Source organism: Halichoerus grypus, chromosome 2 (genome assembly GCF_964656455.1).
Source record: "Halichoerus grypus chromosome 2, mHalGry1.hap1.1, whole genome shotgun sequence".
Lineage (NCBI taxonomy): Eukaryota > Metazoa > Chordata > Mammalia > Carnivora > Phocidae > Halichoerus > Halichoerus grypus.
In genome coordinates, this window is record NC_135713.1 from 41874752 (window position 1) to 41894444 (window position 19693).

At 56.4% G+C, this 19693-nt stretch overlaps 1 protein-coding gene across 3 annotated transcripts in view; it reads left to right on the forward strand.

Moving 5' to 3' along the window:
• Positions 1-234: 234 nt before the first annotated feature.
• SYNPO (synaptopodin) overlaps positions 235-19693 on the forward strand; it is a 36842-nt gene continuing 17383 nt past the window's right edge. For 2 of the 3 annotated variants that reach the window (XM_078066744.1, XM_078066745.1), the window contains exon 1: positions 235-643. In XM_078066744.1, coding sequence (XP_077922870.1) covers positions 250-643 — 394 coding nt within the window. In that variant the 5' untranslated portion in view covers positions 235-249. Of the gene's footprint in view, positions 644-6441; positions 6563-19693 lie in introns of those variants that run through there. The other variant, XR_013445561.1, reaches the window with a different exon arrangement.

Genomic DNA, 19693 nt, shown 5'->3' on the forward strand with positions numbered 1-19693 from the left:
GCAGGCAGATCATCTTGAAGGAGGGCCTCACAGACCAGACACAGGTTGAGAGGAAGGTTTGGGGGCCTACCACCCCACCCAGCCCAGGAGGGCCCCACGGTTGGACCTTGCCCCAGCTCTGGGACTTGGCTGAGGAAGACAAAGCTGCAGAGAGCCAGAGAAGAGACCCCAAGAGGAGCAAAGACCGGTGTTCACACAGGTGGCTGGCCTGGCCCCAGCTTCTCCGCCTCACTAAGGAGAGGCAGCATCATGCTGGGTCCCCACCTCCCACCTCCACCCCGTGCACTCAGCGAAGACAGGCCTACCCCCTGCACCTTCCGGATCCCTGATGGGAGCTACAGGTGTCTGGCCTTGGAGGCTGAGGAGAGCAGCAGCGAGGAGGGCCTCCAGGGAGAGGCAGGGCTCGTGAACTTGGAGGAGGACAGGAATGGGGACAACTCGGCTTGCAGAGCCACCCAAGGGGCACCAGAGCTGCCCAATGCCCTGGGCATCCAGCCACCCAACTGCTCCAGGGAAGCACAAGGGGGGCCCCAGCATGATAACAGGGCCAGCCAGGACTGGGACGTGGTGAAGCCTCAGCAGGTGGTGACAGCCCGCTCCAGCTCCAGCCCCAGCCCTGGGCCCAGGGTTGCCCAGAAACCAGGTAAGCTCACACCCCTTTCCTCCTGGACTGCCAGAGCCCACCGGGGACCCCACAGGTCTCCTAACCATACTTTCCCATGATACGTAACAGTGCCTCACAGTCCCACGGCCACGCCCCAATTAACAGCTGTGGGGAGACAGGCGGGGGGCTGGGAGTTTCGTGCAGACCCGGCTGTGCAGCATCTACGCCCACTCTTTTCTCTGCCAAAGGGGGCACATGACAAGTCCGCGAGAGGAAGCCCTGTGAGCATGCTCGGCTAAACGGAGGTCCATCTCTCCCTCTTGTCTGCCCTTAATCATTCATGGCAACAAATGGCCTTGGATTCCAGGCAATGATGGGGCAGGACGGCCTCACTGAACATACTGTACCCCGGCTGCTCGAGGGTGCTGGGGACACAGCACTGGGCAAAGCAGATGAGCTTGCTGCCCTCGTGGAGTTCTCGAGGTACAGGCTAAAGCCTCGGATCCAATCTGACCTCCTGATTTTGCAGGTGGAAAAACTGAGGCCCAGAGGGAGCAAGAGACTACTCCAGGTCTCTCGGCCTGTTGGTGGCTGAGCTGGGCCACATTCTTCCCCCAGGCCCCTGTTTCCCATCTATTAGAGACGACAGAGGCAGGATCTATGTCACCTGGGCTGCAGCGAGGACCCAAGGACAGTGTATAAGGAAGAGTTCAGGGTGCACTGCCTGGAAGGAAGGAAGGAAGGAAGGAAAGAAGGATGGAAGGGAGGGAGTCAGGGAGGGAGGAAGGAAGGAAGGATGGAAGGGAGGGAGTCAGGGAGGGAGGGGGGAAAGAAGGAAGGCGGGGAGGAAGGAAAGGAGGGAGAGAGATCATTTCCCCACAGGCTCAGGAGACAGCAGAGCAGGGCAGGACAGGGAAACCCACACTGGATCACCTTCATTGCCCGGGCCCATGGAAACACTGAAGTGGGGAGGACGTGAGCCCAGCCATGCTTACTGAGGCAGGAGCCGCCGCCAGCAGATGCTGGGGGCACAGGGCATGTGGGCCACACAGGCCTGGGAGGGCTAATGCGTCAGGAAACTGGAGGAACACATCGTTTCTCTGCAGGCAAGGCTGCTGCCCTGGCTGACATCCCACCGGCCGTCCCGCCCACTCTCCTTTCTGAAATAATTCTCGCCAGGCTCTGATCCCCCTCCATGGCCAGCATTGCCCGCCCCCCCCCGCCCCCGCCCCACTCCCCCACGCTTGGGTCACACAGGGAGCTGGACGGGATCTCCAGCAGATGCCTTCGATGCATCAAGGGCAAGAAGAAGGAGGACCCAGGAGGGCCCAGCAGCCTTGAACTTGGAGATGGGCCCTCATACCAGAGTCAGCCCAAACTCAGGTCCCCAAGAGCCTGCAAGCCCCAGGACCTGCTCCCTTCCCTCTCACAGACCCTGGCTGAGGGTCAGGAGCCATGGTGCTGGTTCTGGACCTGATACCAACCGGCCAAACCCCAGCAAACTGCTTTCCCTTGGTGAGTTTCAGTTTCCTCATTCGTGAAAATGAAATTAAAATAGGAGCCCTCTCTACCTCACAGAGCTATCGTGAGGTTGCAATGCTCTTAGATTGGGTTAGTGTTTTGGAAATTTTAGAGTGATCACGTGATGGACATTAATAATAATTAAAATGATCATCACCAACTCAACAGTACGAAAGCTATTATTTGTTAAGTAAGGCCTTATGTGCCCAGCCCACTGTGCTAAGAGCTTTACCTATATCATTTCACTTAACCTCATAGAAATCTCCATGAGGGACATACTACGATTATCTCCATTACACGGATGAGAAGATTGAGTCTCAAAGAACATAGGTGACTTGTCTAAGACTCCTGACTTGTAAGCTGCTGCGCCATGATTCAACCATGGTTTTTTGAATGCAGGACTTTGTTCTTAGCCACCACTGTATTCTGGAGTTACAAGGGGACAGTGTCGTCTGTGACCTCCTGAAGTGGAAGAGACCATGAATGAAGGCAGGAGAGGGCCCACCTTTAATGAATCCTGTTGGCTCCTTACACAGAGCTAGGTCATTTTGTGGTATCCCATTCTCGTCCATCTCACTATATGGCCTTCCAAGGCAGGTATTAATCTCCCCATTTTATAGGTGACACAGCTGAGGCTCAGACACCTAAGTCCCTTGCCCAAAGTCACATTGTCAGTGTGGGAGCTGAGACTACGATCAGTCTTTCTTCCTCACAGTCTGGCTCATTTCTTCCTTTAATGTCCAGCCAAATGGCCTCCAGTTCTGGCCTGAACATTTCTAAGGATGGAGGGGGCAGGAGTGACCTTAGGACGAATGTCTCAGGGAAGTCTTCTTGGAGGTGGAGGCAGGAAGGAAGCTGGGTCTTGTAGGAGAGTTGAAATCCAGGTGGTCTTGGGTCAGAGCCCACTCTGGCCTTTCTGCTCCCTCAGGAAAGGGAGCGGCCAGAGTCCCTTCTCTCTGCCCGGAGATCCGGAGGTAAGAGGCCTGTGGAGCCGCCAGGTTATTAGCGGATTAGGGCTTCCTTTTAAAGCTTCCTCCCGGTACCGCCAAAGGATTATAAGCATCTTCAGACAATTACCCCCGTCCTTCCGCAATTATACCGCCTCTCTTGAGTGCCCCCTGGCAGTTTTAAGGATGGGTCATGGCATCTTCTGCCTTGGGCCCCCACCACCTGGGGTGGGTGGGTACTGCTGCCATTTCTCTAAAGCCTGAGTACCAGCTGAGCGGGGCAAAGTGTCGTCCTCGGCAGGCTGGAGGGGCAAAGGGTGCAGAGAGTTGAGTGAGCAGTGGCCGGCAGCTCAAGTTTCCTGCCATCAGGGGAGAATATATATGGGCAGGAAAGTGTCGGGTAGGGCTCATGATTGGGACTCCGCCAGCGATAGCTGGTCCACAGCTCACCAAGAGAGCCGGGAGCTACTGCCACTGTCCTCACCACAAGGTCTCAGCTGCGCGTAACCAGCAGGGCCGGTCGAGATTATTGTGGCGATAATCTTGTGGAGACTCTGAAGCCCAGAGATGGCAAGCAGCTTGTCCAAGGTCACACAGCCCATTGGTACAAAGCTCGAGCTGGAACCCAGGGCTTTTGCCCCCCAGTACAGCTGCCACATGCTGTCCTGTTTTGTATGGGTTACTTCATTTCGTCCTCTGGACAACCCTATGAAGTTCATACTTTCCTTACCTCTGCTTCGCAGATGAGGAAACTAAGGCACAATGAGTTTAAGTGACTTGTCACAGTCTTAGGCCCGTGGGTGGAGGAGCCGAGGTTTGAACCCCAGGAGGTCTGGGCTCATGCTTTCAACCACCTTCTGTGCTGCCTTGTCTCCATGGAAACAAGGCAGCAGGCTGTGTTCCTCCACCCACCTAGGGCTGGAAAAAGGTTGTTCAAGCTCTGGAGGATGGTGGAGGATTCTGCCAAGCCATATTTCACCCCCTCCCGTACACTTAGGGAGACCTGGGACCCACTACTGATCCAGCCCCTCCTGCATCTGTGGCTTGGGGAGAGCTACCTTCCCTCCTCCCCAGGCCATTTGCTACTGGGGGCCTTTCCAACTCTAATGGACACGCTCTGAGCCTCTAAGGTGGGGATGAGGGTGTGAATCTGGCTTGTCAGATGCACCCTGCCCCTGGCCGTGTCTATACCGTTGAGGCAGAGGAACCCCTGGCCACTGTAGGAGCTGACAGTGGTCACTGGACCAAAGACAAGACGCCTGCTCTTTAGGCCTATGGGAGAAGGTAGACAGAGCAGGAGGTTGGGCGGGATGCCATCCACGCCCCCTCTCACTTCCACAGGGACCAGCATAGGAGGGCAATGGTGTGGGAGCAAGACGCACAGGCTCACACGTACCTCACACATGCACTCACGCACGGTCACACCCCCCCAAAGGGGTGCATATATGCACATGGTATGTCCACACCGTGTTCTTACGCAAATACGCACATGGATATAATCACACATCCGCACACTCGTGCACACATATGCATGCCCTCACACACCTACATATCCACGCACGGGGCATACCGCAGTACACCCTTCCACACACACACATACACACACACACACACCCCTCACTCGGGCGTGCCTACCTTTCACATGTGGACACATGTATCAGATTGCACACAGAGCTACAGTCCCACCTGGAAACATCCAAGCACACATATTCCCTTCCTTACATACAGGTTAAAAGCATGTTCTTTTCTCCATTTTCTTTTGCTCACATACCTACACTTTAAAATCTCTCCCGCACGCACACATTCTCTCCTACAGGCATATCCACTCTTGCACACCCACTGTCACACACCTACGTATAGACTGAACCACTTTCTGTCCTCCTTCCTCTTCCCCATCTCTTTCTCTTTCATACCCACCCACACAGTAATTCTAGCTTCTCTCCTCCCTCCCTCTCTCTCTCTCACCCACACAGTTTGTTTCCTGGTTCCCCACAGGCTGGGCTATAGCCACTTTTCTAGCACATGTACTCATCAGGCAGGCAGTAGCTTACCTGGTGCCAATCCCCAGGACCCCCTCCATGTGTCCCACCTCCACTTGTGACAGCCCCAGCGCAAGATCCGCACAGGGCCAGAGGGATTCTCTGCAGACCCTGAGGCCCACCAGAGGGATGGGAGCAGCCAGGGAGGGTTTGCCCCCCTGTCACCTGACCTCCTGCACGCTGAGCCCACCCGCTGGGGACAGGGGATGTCCCAAACACAGGCCACCTGCAGCTCTGGGTTTCACAGGCCCTCCGCTGGGGTGGGCTCACATCAGCACACTTCTAGCTTCCTCTAGCAGAAATCTAAACACAGAACCTTGATATGAAAGACAAATGAAAGTGGAACTACCCTTCACCCTGGTTGAAGGGGTGGGGTACTTGGAACCCAGGGAAACTTTGGTGAAAACCCAGGCCAACGCTTTTCCAAGTGTAGTTTTTTTTTTTCAAAATTGGTGGGAGTGTGAAAGGTGCTTGTTATCAGTACTGTTTCCAAGCCCACTGGCTCCTTACCACTGGGAGGGTGTGTTAGAATGTGGGTGTCTCGACTGGTACCAGCATCCCCACTTGACTCTGAGGCACACTGACCACTGCCATGGGGCTCTGCTAGCTCAATCTGAATGGCATTTAGTTCAATGAAAAGATGGGGAACTGAAACCCAGGAGCCACACAGCCTCCCTGCCCTGGCTGCTCCTGACCCACCCGTTAAGCCCGGGGATGGCCCCAGGCCAGCGGGGAGGTGGCAAGCTTCCTCGGTCCCCATCTGTCTGAGTCCTGTCAAGGTAGACAGTTATGCTAGTCACCAGGGCTGAGACGGGGGAGGGAAGATGGGCCTGAGGGGTACCGCATCTGGGTCAGAAAGGAAAGGGGCTGGGGAGGTGGGGATGGTATCAGTTCTGGGGACAGAATCACAAAGACACATTTAAGACAGGGGTGGTTGGTGGGAATTGAGAAAAGATGGGGAGACAGGAAGAACTGGGTGAAATGAAAGCAGAGGATTTTAGGGACTGACCTGGAGATACAAAAAAGGAGGAGGAAACAGAGAGGCACAACGAGGTAGCAGAGTGCGGCACAAGGGAAGAAAGCGGGAGAAAAGGGGGACCGCCGGGATCCCCGGGCCGAGCCCGCAGGGAAGGGAGTCGCCCCTCGGGCGGGGGGGGGGGGCGGGGAGCTGGGCGGGGCGGCGGGCGGGGCGGCGCTAGGGCCCCGGGGAGCGGGCGGCAGGAGCGCGGCTGGTCCTCCCGACCGCCCAGCCCTCCCGGCTCCCGGCTCCGGGTCCCCGAGCAGCCCGCTAGGAGGTGGTGGCGGCGGCGGCGGCGGCGGCGACGCGGAGGGGGCGCCCGGGGCGGAGCGGGGACGGCGGGGGTCTCGGGGCGGGGCGCACTGACGGACGTGGCCAGGTGCGCGGAGGCGGCGGCGCCGGTGAGCTCGGGGACCGCGCGCGGCGGCAGGAGGTGAGTGAGGGGCGCTGGCGGGGCAGGGGTGCCGGCGCCCGGCGAGCCTCGCCCCTTCCCACCTGTGCTGTTCCCCGCGCCGCCCAGGTGGAGGTGGTACATCTGGGCTCCGGTCCCCGCGCACAGGGTGACCTTGGCCGAGTCGCTGCTACACTGTGGACCTCAGTTTCCCCATCTGTACGGTGGCGGGGGGGACGGGGGGAAGTGCTGGGGAAAGCTGGAATCTCTCGAGCAGCCCCGGAGCGGGAGGACGCCCCGACGCGGGGAAGCTACTTCCCGGGGCTGCGCTGGGGGTCCGGCGCTCGAGCCCCAACCCGCGAGCGCCTCGGGGGGCCGGGGCAGCCCGGGCTGACGGGTGGGCACCCGCCGGAGGGGTCTGTGGGCCGCTAGCCGGCTCCGGGAAAGGCGGGCTGGGCTCGCGCCGGGGTGACCAACATGGGCGCCCGTGGGGCAGCAGAACGGCGTGTGCTGGCCTCGCGTCCCCCTTCCCGCGGGCGGGGCGGCGGCGCCGGGCTCTGGCGGGGCGGGCGACGCATGCGGGACGCGGAACCTTCCGACCGCGGGGAGCAGCGGCCGAGCCCCCTGGGCAGATCGAGGCCCTTCCTGAGCGCCTAGGGGCAGAGGAGGAACTGTCCTAAGGGCTCTACATAAGAGTCGCACAACACCCTGACCGCTACCCCGTTTGCAAGGTGAGAGCCATGGAGGTGAAGTGAGGGGAGGGTGGGGCTCCTTCCGAAGCCCTACACTGCGGAATCAGGGGCTCCAAGCAACCCCTGACAAGACCTGTCTGAGGACTCTGGGGCAAGGGTCTCCCTTTCTCCCTACCGCCACCCCCAAGTTATGGGCTTACTCTGGATTGGGACAGGGACCCCCTGAGTTCCCGGTCTCGGCTGTCTACAAGGAACAAGAGTGAGCAGGGAAGCACCAGACACCCCAGTCCCCACCCTATCCTGAGTGACAAGTGACACTGGAATAAACCAACTTGCTGTGTGATCTGGACGCAAGCCCTGTCCTTGCTGGCTTCCAGTGACAGAGTGGGCAGAGGACCCCCGAGGGGACAACTGCATTGGAGACAGCAGGGACTGGGTGGGTGAAGGGGGCAGTCTGAGGGTGCCCCGCCCCTGTCATGATGCAAGGCCTAGGATGAGAGCAGATGCTGATCAGAGAGACTAGGGTATGCTGGGGTAAGAGACTGGAAGTCTTGCTGGTGCCCACCAGCCTGTCACCACCCCCATGCCTGCCCCCCTACTCCTGTGCTGGGGGGCAGAGCCACAAACAAACCTCGGTATTACCTCAGGCAGTGGGATGGGACTCCTTGAGGGAGTTGAAAATGCCCTTTGGAGTGGGGTCCCCTCCTTCTGTCTCTATATGAGATCTTGGTTTGGCTCTTCCTCCTCTCTGGTCCTCAGTTTCCCCATCTGTACAACAAGGGGAATGGACTAGAATCACTCTAGTTTGATATTCAGAGAACTTCCGAAAGGCAAGGTTTGTGCTGCCGTGCTGCCCCAGCTCCCACTTTTTTCAGGGTGGCCCCCACTTTGCAAGCCGTGGGCTAGCTCCCCCCATCTCCCAAGCTAGCACCTAAATTAAGCTGTGGTTGGAATCAGCACTTATGGTTAAAAATAAGACCTTTAACCCCTTCCCTCTCTTGTTGGCTGTTGCCCTTCCCCTAAGGTGAAAAAAAGGACAAAACCCTGTGGCATTCAGGTGCCCGCTCCTTAGCTGATCCCCAGCTTCTTTGGTCAGCATTTTATCTACTCTCCCCATTCTAGAGTCAGGGAGACTGAGGCTAGGGAGGGGATGAGCTCTGCCCCGGGTAGTTCTGTGAGTAGAAGGCAGCAGAGCCCCCCTCCTTAGGACAGAGCAGCTCCTTGATAAGGGAGGGGGCCTAGTGACAGAGGAGCATCTGGAGAGATGGGAGAAGCACAGGAGGAACAGTCTCTATGTGTCCTTTTCCCCCTATCTCCATGGTTGACACATGTCACCCTGAGTCTAGGAGTCCCTCCACCTGCCGCGCTGCTGTCCCATGGGCCTGGCCTGGGAGGCACCTTTTCCTTCAGGGCAGCTCCCAGGCTTCCAGACATGAGCTCATCAGAGCTGCTGATGCCAGGAAGGGAGGGACCGAGGCCGGGAAGCAGGCAGGGCTGCCCAGCTCGGGGCACTGCAGGCCCCCAGGGAAGTGGAAGGGCGCCTCCATTGTGGAGGGTTTGTAGGCTCTGGCCCCCACTGTTGTGTGGAGGCAGGGACAAGCTTGGCCAGCAGAGGGTCAACGGGGGTGGGGATGAGGATGGCCAAGTGCCCTCGGCTGCAGGGCAGGGGCCTGGGTGTTAAGCTGATCTCTGCTGCTTGCTTGCTGTGTGACCTTGGGTGAATCCCTTGCTCTTTATGGACCTCAGTGTCCCTGGCTAGCTACAGGATGAGGTGGGTCCTTAGGCACTAGGGTTACAGTAATGAACAAGAGAGATGGGTCCCTGTCCTCAAGGAGCTTGCATTTTGATTGGAGAAATAGACAAGAAAAAGGATGGCAAAGAAAAACACAAGATATTTTCAGATAGAATATATATATATGCCATGCTGCTAAGATGGAGAACAATTTGGAGGGGATACTTTGTGTTGGTGGTTAGGGAAGGCCTCTCTTACTCCATTGGAGTGGAGACCTGAATATTATTTGGAAGAGTGGTCATGGCTGGCTTCAGGGAGGAGGCATGTCCAGGACCTGGGTCTAGAAGAATGGGAGGGATTTGGTTGGGAGGAAGGGTATTTCAGAGGACAATAAATGGTTTAAACTAGGAGCTGGGGTGGGGGCACGGTTGGGGGCGGCCATTGGCTATAGATTATGAAAATGCCTTCATCCCTCGTGGCTTCAGGCTGCAGACCCAAAGGAGCCCCAGGCCTGTGATCTGGTCAGAGGAGTGGCTGGGCTCTGCTGAGTTAGGCCTGCGTGTATGTGTGTGAGCTCATAGTCCTTTGTGAACTGTCCCTGGACACTGGGGCTCAGTCTCTACCTAGTGTGGCCAGAGGAGGAATCAGTGTGGGGACAGTCTCCAGGCCCTGTAATTCCAGAGGCTTACAAAAGCCCTCTCTCTCCAGAATGAAATCTTTACCAACTGGCCACTGCCTGAAATTCCACCATCCTAGCTTCATCTTTTCCACTTGGTGAGGCAGGATAGTATGGGACTGTGGCAACCCTCTACTCCCCTGCTCAGCCTCCCAGGCCCACTGCAGGTGAAGCAAAGTTCAGTCTACTTCTGTGTGACCAGCTTCCTGCATGGCTAACCCGCAGATTCTGTGGCTGGACCCCTGGGTCCTCCTCCTGGCTAGCTGGGAGATCTGAAGCATATTATATAACCTCTCTGGGCTTGCGTTTCCTCATCTATAAATAGAAATAATAATAAACCCTATCTTTACTGTTGTTTTGAAGTTAAATGATGATAAATGCTAAAAAAGATAATTCTTACTTCTTAAATAGTATTGTTGTGTTTTGATCTGTTAAAATAGCAAGGCTTTGAGGAGATGGACCCTAGCTCAAGACTCACATCTTGAGCTTTTTGATGTTTGGCCAGGAACAGGTTTTGATGGCGGGAGGATGGGCACAGCGCAGTGGGAAAGGGCCTGGACTGCACTTCAGAAACAAATACTTGAACCTCTAGTCTTAGCTAACTGGCTGGTGGTCTGGGACAAATCATTTGTTTCCTCTGGGGCTCAGGCTTCGGTTCTGAGCTGCGATGAAATGGGGTAGGAAGGATGTGAGAGGATCATGGGAGTGAAAGATCTCAGCGGACACCAAAAACTTGGGGCCAGCTAGGAAGGGGCAGGCTAGATGAGCCCCACAGACAAGAGAGTAGGCTGACCTGAGACTCACACATCTAATCTTCTGGAATAAAATCTCTTGGAGACTAAGAGTGTTCGAGAGATAAAAACCAAAGTTCTTGAAAAAAAGTTAATACTTATGGTTACTTACTATGTGCCAAGGGTATCCTAGGTTCTTTACATGTCAACAACTCCATGAAGTAAGTGCTGTTATTATCAACATTTTACAGATGGGAAACTCCGGCACAGAGAGGTTAAGTGAGCTTCCCCAAGGTCACACAGCTGGTAAGTGGCTAGATTCAAACCCAGGCAGTTTGGCTCCAGAGCCTGTGAGCTTAACTTCCACACAATCTCTTCTACTTTAGATGGTGTGCCAGAAGCTCAGAGAGGCCAGGCCACCTGCTTAAGAACACACAGCATTCCTCTTTGATCTTCTTCACCTCTATCCCTCAGGTCTTGGAAAGAGGAACCTGAGGTCTGGAGTCTGGGGTTCTGAGGTTGGCCCCTGAGCCAGCTCAGCCTTTTTTCTCCCTACCGCCCTCCTCCCCTGGGAGTAGGTCAGGGAGGATCAAGCGTACCCTGGGAGGGCTGTGGGCACGGCGGCTCTGCCAGGGCCTGGCGAGTGGTATCATTAGTGTCATAGAGCTTGAGCGGATCCCAAGAGCTGGAGTTGTAATGAACTCCTATGGAGTCTGGCATGCCTCCCCTCAGTGTACAGATGGGGGAAACTGAGGTCAGAGGGTCCAGGGACCAGCCCAAGGTCACACAGATAGGAGGTGCTCTTTCTCCCCAGCCCTCCTGCCCTGCCTTCTGGGATGCTTAGTACTTGTGGGCTCCATGAGGCAATGGGACTTGGGGACACTCCCCCTGATCCCCAAGGTGGCCCTGGTCTCAGCCAGGACATGATTCCTGATACGGGGCCCTTTGGGAGGGTACATGGAGTTGGGGGGAGGGCGCTGATAAAAAATAGACTGTCACGCGCATGGGGAACAAGTATGCCACCACCCAGCGGGCTCCAGTTGGCTCCCCCAGGCCCGGCTGCCCAGCCCCACTCAGGGCTCCCGCTGGGGGCTCCGCCCACCCCACCCTGGCACTGGGCCTGAGGCTGAATGCTCTCCCTCCTCCACCCCTGCCCAGCCGCCAGGCAGATGGCGCTCTCACTGAGCCTGGGTGGGCCCGAAGCTCAGCCGTAGGCTTTAAGCTGTGCCGGTGGGAGCTGGTGTCAGCACACGCTGGCTGTGTGATCTTGAGTGAGGCTCTTTCCCTCTCTGGGCCTCAAACACACCAGAGTAATGCTACCGGTGAAAGCTCTTGACTGCTTCCAAAGTCTTTGCCAGATTCCATGGCTCCTTTTAACCCAGCGGCCAGCGCTGGAGACCCACCTCAGAGCGCGATGTGCCCTGCAAAGCCCACTCAGCTGGAGGGTAGCGGAGCAGAGGACTGGACCCAGAGAATCTTGCAAACCCCAGTCCCGTACAACTTCTTCAGGGTGAGCAGGGCCAGAAACCACGGAGGTAGGAGGCTTTGCAGTATTGATGTGAGCCGTGTTTTTATCCATTTATTCCTTCATTCAGTCGACAAAGGTTTACTGAGCCCCAGCCATGGCCTACGCACAGAGGCAGGGACAGAACAGAGGAATGACAGCCAAGGTCCCTGCCCTTCAGGGCTGCTTACTGTCGTCAGTCAGGGCAGACTGACGCTTAGAAAAATATGATGGAATTACAGATCTAATGAGAGTTTGGAGGAGAGGCAGAGGAATGTGACCTCTGAGGGCAGGCAGCCCTCCCTGAGACCCAGAAACAGACCTGAAGGGTGAGAAGTGTGGTCAGAAAGGGACAACCCAGGGGGTAAGGAAGAAAGCATTCTAGGCTTTCTAAGCAGCAGCCGATGCCAAAGCCCTGGGGTTAGGAGGTGCTTGGGCCCTGTCTGAGCGCTTGAAAGAGGGCCAGCAAGGCTGGAGGGTAGGGCGGTGAGGCACCGTGGGGGAGGGGGGGCTGCAGCGGGGAAACTCGGGCAGTGGGGCTGGTCACGCAAGGCCTGGAGCCTGCGAAGGGGTTTGAGATCCATCCTGGGAAGGAGGAGTGGCTCCCAGGGCTGGTCTGGGAGGCGGTCTTGCCTTCCTCTCTTCTTTCCCTTGGATCTGCACCCTGATAGAGCTGCCACGGGGTCCTTCCGCACTCCCCCACAGCCTCCTTACCCAACGTTCGGATCTTTGTTTGCAGCTTAATGGCCACTTGATGCACCCCACCTTCCAGGAGGTTCTGGTGGTCCATCAGGCCTCAAATGCAGGCTGGTGAGGGCATGTTCTTAGCTACTCACTCGGTTGAGTGCCTCTGTTCAGGATAATTCTTACTTCCTTTTATTCCTGTGAGAGCCTGTGGACCCAAGGAGGTTTGGCCTGTGGCTGAATGAAGGCCTGCCCCAGGACTGCCTACCACTGCCTGTCACTGCCACCTGTCCCCTGCCCCACACCAAGCAGCACCATTCAACTCCAAAGCCCCTTAGGGCCAAACCCTAGGAGGAGTCGGGGGGCCTGTATTCTGAGCCCAGGTCCGCTGTGTGCTCTTGGGCACATCCCTTCTCCTCTCTGGGCCTCAGCCTCTCCATCTGTCTTGTAGGGCAATACTCTAGTTTTCTGTGCTCAGTGTCTGGCCCATGGACACACTATCAGTATCCCCTGGAAGCTTCTTAGAAAGGCAGACTCTCAGGCCTCACCCTCCACCTCCTGCATCTGAATCTGCATTTTAACAACATCCCCGAACAATTACATTACGTGTCCGTTAGAGTTGGAGAGGCCCTGTTCTAGGTTGGCCACTTTTAAACTTAAACATTTTTTAAATTAAAAGCTATAGAATCTTCCTCTCTCTCTGAAGTTTTACATACGAAACGCATAAGAGGGGAACCACCCACTCTATATTTATTCATCGCATGAATAGGGAGAGGGAGGAGTGTGGAGGGGTGGTTGAGGCCTGGGCGTATTAGGATGGGCATCGGAAGGGAGGAGGAAAAGATAACAGGAAGAGGGTGGGGGTGGTGCCGCATCTTCTCAGGCTTCTTCCTTTTCCCTGGAGAGCTCCTGGCAGGTGCCTCGAAAAGCATTTTCAGCTCTGACATCCAGGGTCCTTTGTCTCACGGGTTTGGAAAGATGGGCTTGGAAGGAAGGCACTTGACCGTCCACAGCCTAGCAACCTCGTTCCCTGCTTGTTCCCATCTTGGTGTCCTGTTCTCTTCCCTGTGGAATTCCTGCAAGGGTAGCCAGGGCTATTCTCAGCGCGACAGGAGAGTGAGGAGAGAACATGCTGGTGCATTATTTATGGCTCTGAGTCAACAGGATTACACTCAAAGCTCCAAGAGCACCACCCTCCCTGGATGGCCGTCATTGTCACTGCCTTGGCAGATGGGGGGGGCACTTCCCATTACCCATAACCCATCCCTTCTGGCCCTGACCATTCCTGCTCAGAGCCTCCAGCCTCCAAGCTGGGAAATGGGTCATGAAATAGAATGGTACGCTAGGACTAGGACAGAGTTGCTTTGGAGATATCATTTCATTTCTGCGTTCATTCAGCACATATTTATTGAGCACATATTACACACGGTAGGTGTGGGTACACAGGTGAATGAGACAGAATCCCTGCCTTCCAGAATCTCCCACTTGAGCCTGTGAGTTCATGGTGCTGTGTCCTCGCAGGAGCATCCATGCCAGGCCTGATGCTGGGTGCTTTGCACATCCGAGACCTAGTCCTCACAATCACCCTGCAGAGTAGGGATCACCCTTTACAAAGCGGGGAGCTGGGCATAGCACTTATAAGACGCGCTCAAGGTAGTGATCTGCTCAGCTGGCGTTTGAATTCAGGTTGACTGGAACAGAGGATCACTTTGGATCAAATGGTAGCATGAAATGTTAGGAATTTGGGGAGCCCCTGCACTGCCCAGTGAGAGGGATATTATGGCTAGCAGGAACTTAACTGTTTGCGGTTGTCCTGTTCTCAGTGAACCCTGAGTTACTGGAGAAGTCATGTGTGTCCAGAGTTTTTGTAAGCCTACAGGGGAAGGACAGGTACTCTGTGGGCCAGAAGTCAGAGCCATTGGGGGTGAGGTGACAAGGCCCCGGGGTGGCACCTCCCATGAAGCTGAGCCGAGGTCTCTGGCTGCATCCTGGGAGATCCTGGCCAGGCTCCTTGGTCTCTCTCTGCTTCGGTCGTTTAGTCAGTAATCTAGTGTAGCAACCCCTGCCCTGCTTCTCTCTCTGATGGATGCGAAGGTGCTGGTAAGACTATAAAAGTATGCATACCAAGGGATGGCATACTACGTAAATAAATATATTTTCTTAAGTGTATTTTTTGTTAACATTATGGGGTCTTACTATGTACCACACTATGTTCCAGCATTTTCCCATACGTTAATTCACTTATAAACACATTAATAAAAGCATGCGCTCTAAAGCCCAGTGGGTCCCCAACTTGGCAGTGCTCCAGAACCCCTCAGGGGGGACTGTTAAGGTGGGTAATCTGTGGTCCGGGGCTGGGGTGGAGCCCAGGAATGTGCATTTGGGACACACTTCCTGAGGGATCCTAGAGCACCTGCAGGTTTCTGCTCTGGGCCAGAGAGGGGATGGGACTTGCTCGAGGCCTCACGATGAGTTGGGGACCAGACTGAAACTAAAAGCCAGACCTCCTGCTCCCCGTCTGGCCCTTTGCTCCTACTCATCAGCTGCTCCACACTGCCTCTCCCCGCAGCAACCTGAAGGGATGAAGCCAGGGGCGAGGATCATGACATGCAGTGATGCTGGTGGCAGCTGGTTAACATTTACAGTGCTGCGCAAGGCATTTTACACGGCTTTTCCATTTAATCACAGTATGGGTAGAAAAGGGGACATTCTCCACAAGGACAAAACGCACTGGCACATTTGAGTATCAGGCGGTAGATTTTTACGTATCCCTGGAAGGAGGAAACCATGACCGAGGGGCAGAGAGGCTGGAGAGGCGAATTTGGAGTCACGCCCGCAGCGCACTTAACATTCTACAGTAGCATGTGCCCTCCAGGCAAGGGCTGTGTGGTCGCTTAGTTCCCTGCAGACGGGGCAGGCCGGCGGGCGAGAAATGCACCTGCCACGGGGTGTGTGCCGGCTGCATGCGCGCCTGGGCCGGTCGGCCCCCGAGGACCTGTGCGTCTCGCTTGCGTACGTGCAGGTGCTCAGGGCACACACATTCGCGTGTAGGCTCTGCCCCTCTGTGGGTGTGCAGGCCAGCCTCCGTGTAGTGCAGGTGCGAAGCAAGCAGCACCTTCGTGTGTGGGTGTGCGCGCAGGGGAGGAGGTGCGGCTGCGGGCGAGGCTCTGGGCAGCACTGAGAATGTGTGTGTTGCAGGGTGTGTGTGCGTGTGCACGTGTGGGTGTGCGCGCGCGCAGATGGCTGTGATGCAGGGGGATCCCTAAGATCCAGAAGGGCAGCAGGAGAAGGGCCGTTAGAGAACTCGGTTTCTTCATCCGTGCCCCACCTCCACCTTATGTGCACCATCCTCAGACGGGCCAGGTGCGAGCCTGCCTCAGGACCTTAACACCAGCTCTTCCCTCTGCCTGGTCTCTCTTTTCCTGGACATGCACAGGCCTCACTCCCTCACCTGCTTCGCTTCTTTACTCAGGCGTGACTTCTTCGGGACTTTGATTACCGTATTTACTTTGCAGACCCCCCGCCCCCACCCCATGCAGTCAGTATAAGTCTTGTCCCTGCTTTATCTCTTTCTTTAACATTTGTCTTCTGACTTACTGGTGTCATCACTCATATATTTATTATCTTGCTCCCCTACTAGAATGCAAGCAGGGATCTTTGTTACTCTTCATGGCTGTGAACAGTGCCTGGCCCTTAGTTGGGGTGCAATAAATATCGGGTGAATGAATGAGTCCATGCACCACCTATATTTCCTTATTTCCTTTAAAGCGTTTAACTTTCATTACTGAAATATCTACTTTTCCCTAAGCAGTAATATGCCCTTCACAGGTTTGATGTGTTCATTATACTCCTTTGCCACTACACATGTGAAACTTACCTATTACAATTTCAGGTCTCAGGGTCCCACTTAAATCCTTTGGCTTCCACTAGAGGTGTGCGGGCACCATACTCTAGGAATCACTGTTCCAGTCCAATCCCTTCTTTCAACACATGGACAAATAAGCCCAAATAGGGTCAGGAACTAGTCCAATGTCTCACCCAAACTGTGACAGGACAGATACTGGGGCCAAATCTCCTGGCCTCTAGTCTTCTGTTCTTTTGCAATGTGAGGGACAAGGGGCGGGCGGGGCTGGGTGGTCCTGCTGGAGGGGAGCCAGATAGGCCTGGTCCCTGGGGGCATGGCAGGGTCGGCAGCCTCCAGAATGCCCCAGGCCGCGGTACCCTGTAGGGCGGTGAGCCGAGAGGTGGGAGCCAGCCTTGGCAGCCCCTTGCCTCCTAGCACTCTTGGACCAGAGGGGCCTGGGTACTCACATCTAGCAAGGGGCAGACCTGGGATTCAAACCTGGTTCTCTCTGCTGCAGCACGTTGGCTAGAGACTGACGCTGGGGTGCCCTTGCAGAGAGGATGCTGGGGGAGGGGGGGTCTGAGTGAGGGGAAGTTGGGCTGTGCCTGACTGAGCACAAGAGCGAGACCGGACCCAGAGAGGGCCACAGAAGGGAGGAAGAGAGACAGACAGAGCCTGAGCCCCGCAGAGTTATGCAGAGGTGGGTTTGTGCAAACGGCTGAGTTAAGTCCCCCTCAGGCGTGCACAGTACTTTATACTCTAGGAACCATTTCCACATCTCATTTACGCAGCGGTGACTCTGCAAAGCAGGTATTATCCTCCCTGTTTTGCTGATAAGGAAGGCGAGACCCGGAGAGGTGAGTGATTTACTAAAGGTAGCCCGCAAGTGGTACAGGACGCCTGGCTGAACAGGGCATGGGAGGAGAACAGGCGGCGCCTCGGGCTGGACTTGGTCGAGGAAGGCTTTCTGGGAAGGGTAGGTGGGCTGAACGGATGTGCGAGTGAGAGGCAGGAGCGGAGACCTCATACCACTAACTGGCCAAATAACCTTGGCAAAACCCAAAAACCCTCCTGAGCCTGTTTTCTCATCTGTCAAGTGGGTATAACGGCACCCCCAGGCCACAGCTTGCAAAGAGAAAATGAAACAACATAATAACATAATGATAATACTTAAACCGAATGCCTGGAACTTAAGAAGTTCCCGGTAAACAGCAGCTTAGGTGATAGAAGTGAAGTGTGTCCCGCCCTGACACGTTTGCCCTCCGAAGTCATCCCCCCTGACCAAGGGATTCCCAGAGCCTTCTTGGGCAGATGTGAGCAAGCCTGAGACCTGAGAGAGTTGGCATGGCCCAGGGAGCCGCCAGGGACAGGCAGCCTCCCGGGGACAGGCAGCCTCCTGAGGACCAGCAGCCTCCAGGGAACAGGCAGCCTCCAGGGTCAGGCAGCCTCCAGAGTCCGGCAGCCTCCAGGGGACCGGCAGCCTCCAGGGTGAGCCAGCCTCCAGGGGACAGCCTCCAGGGGACCGGCAGCCTCCAGGGACAGGCAGCCTCCAGGGTCAGGCAACCTGGGGGACAGGCAGCCTCCAGGGACAGGCAGCCTCCAGGGTCAGGCAGCCTCCAGGGACAGGCAGCCTCCAGGGACAGGCAGCCTCCAGGGTCAGGCAGCCTCCCGGGGACAGGCAGCCTCCAGGGTCAGGCAGCCTCTAGGGTCAGGCAGCCTCCAGGGACAGGCAGTTGTCCCCCAGGGCCGGGGACTCTGCGGGCGCTCAGGCTGCCTGCGCTGTTTACCCCGGGCCCGCCAGGACTCCGCCGGCCGTCATGTCCTGGCCGTCATTATCATTCCTCCTGCGTTCTTTCTCCGGGGCTATTTATTTTTCTGTGAGGAAGGAATGTGGGGAATTTACCACAGGGCGCTGGCCTTCACTTTCGCTGCAGCGGCCTCTTCTGTAAGAGGGAAGCGGCCCAGACAGATGGCTGAGGAGGCCGAGCGGAGGCGGAGGAGGGTCCCGGCCGAGTGCGCGGCCCAGTCGGGGACGGTGGGGCGGTTATGTAACCCACCCGGAGGCCCCGGGCCGGTACCACGGTGCCACTGGTCCCCGGGCACGCGCCACGTAATGTACACAGCTCCGGTGGCACCCTCCCTGGAACACCCCACTCACCCTCAGACTCGGGGCCAGCCCAAGGGCTGTGTTCTCAGAGGTGCCTTCCTCTCCAGCTGGTCTTGATTTGGGGTAGGGGCGGTGGAGGGGAATGGGGTGGGGATTGCCTTGAGCCTTCCGGCCTCTGCTGGGCTGGCCCTGTTGCTTGGAATGCCTCCACAGCTCCATCTTTCAAGACCTAGCGCATATGCCACCCCCTCCAGGAAGCCTTCCGGGATTCCTTTATCCTAATTAATCTCTCTTTTAGGCCCTTTATTCTCTCGGTGCTTAATGGAATATTCTGCCTCTTAGGTCTAACACTGTGATTTGCGGTTTCATCTCCCTCTTCACTCACAGACCCATGTTGCTCCCTCCCTTCTTCCTTCTCCCCACTTCTTCTAGGAAGTATCCTCTAGATCTCTGATCTAGAATCTAGATGAATCTGAGATCTAGAGGTACCTAGAAGTTGTCTCCCAGGACGAATGGTGGGGCAAAGTGTGAAGGTGGATTTGGATTGTGGGAGGGCTCATCCTTCAGTCATTAATTTCCTCCCCACTTACTGAGCGAGTGCCGGCCTCTGCTGAGTGTGGGGGCATTTAGAGAGCATGGAGACCTGCTCTGGCCCCACGTTGCCTCAGGGCCAAGAGAAAGGGCTGCATCTTTGTGGAGGGCCCAGCGTGCCAGGCCCTGGGCTGGGTGCTGAAGCCCGAGCCCCAGAGACGGACTAGGCCCACCTACACCCCCCGGCAGCGGCAGTTTAGGGGAAGCCATCTCTCCCCACGCTGGCTCCCCACCTTTTGTCTCCTGGATGAAACATTCTGTCTGGAAGGGCAGGGTGTGGCAGTCCTTTCTGTACTCCCGAGGCTCCCAGGGCTGGGGTGATGGAGGCTGGTGCAACAGGAGAGGACTTGGCTGGCAGGCCTGGCTTACCAGGGCTGGACTGGGAAGTGGAGGCCCGAGTCTGAGTGTGGTTCTCTGTGAACCAGTCCTTTCCAGTTTGCTGTGCACCTGGGGCTGAGCCTGCCTCTCTCTGGGTCACCATGTTCAAGTCCCTGAAAATCTAATTGTAGATTAGTGTTTAGGCCAGCAGAGCAGGCAGGAGAGAGGTGGTGGCTCCTGGTCCTTGGCAGAGAAGGCCCCTACAGCAGAGGCCCAGCGAGGAGCAGGGCTTGT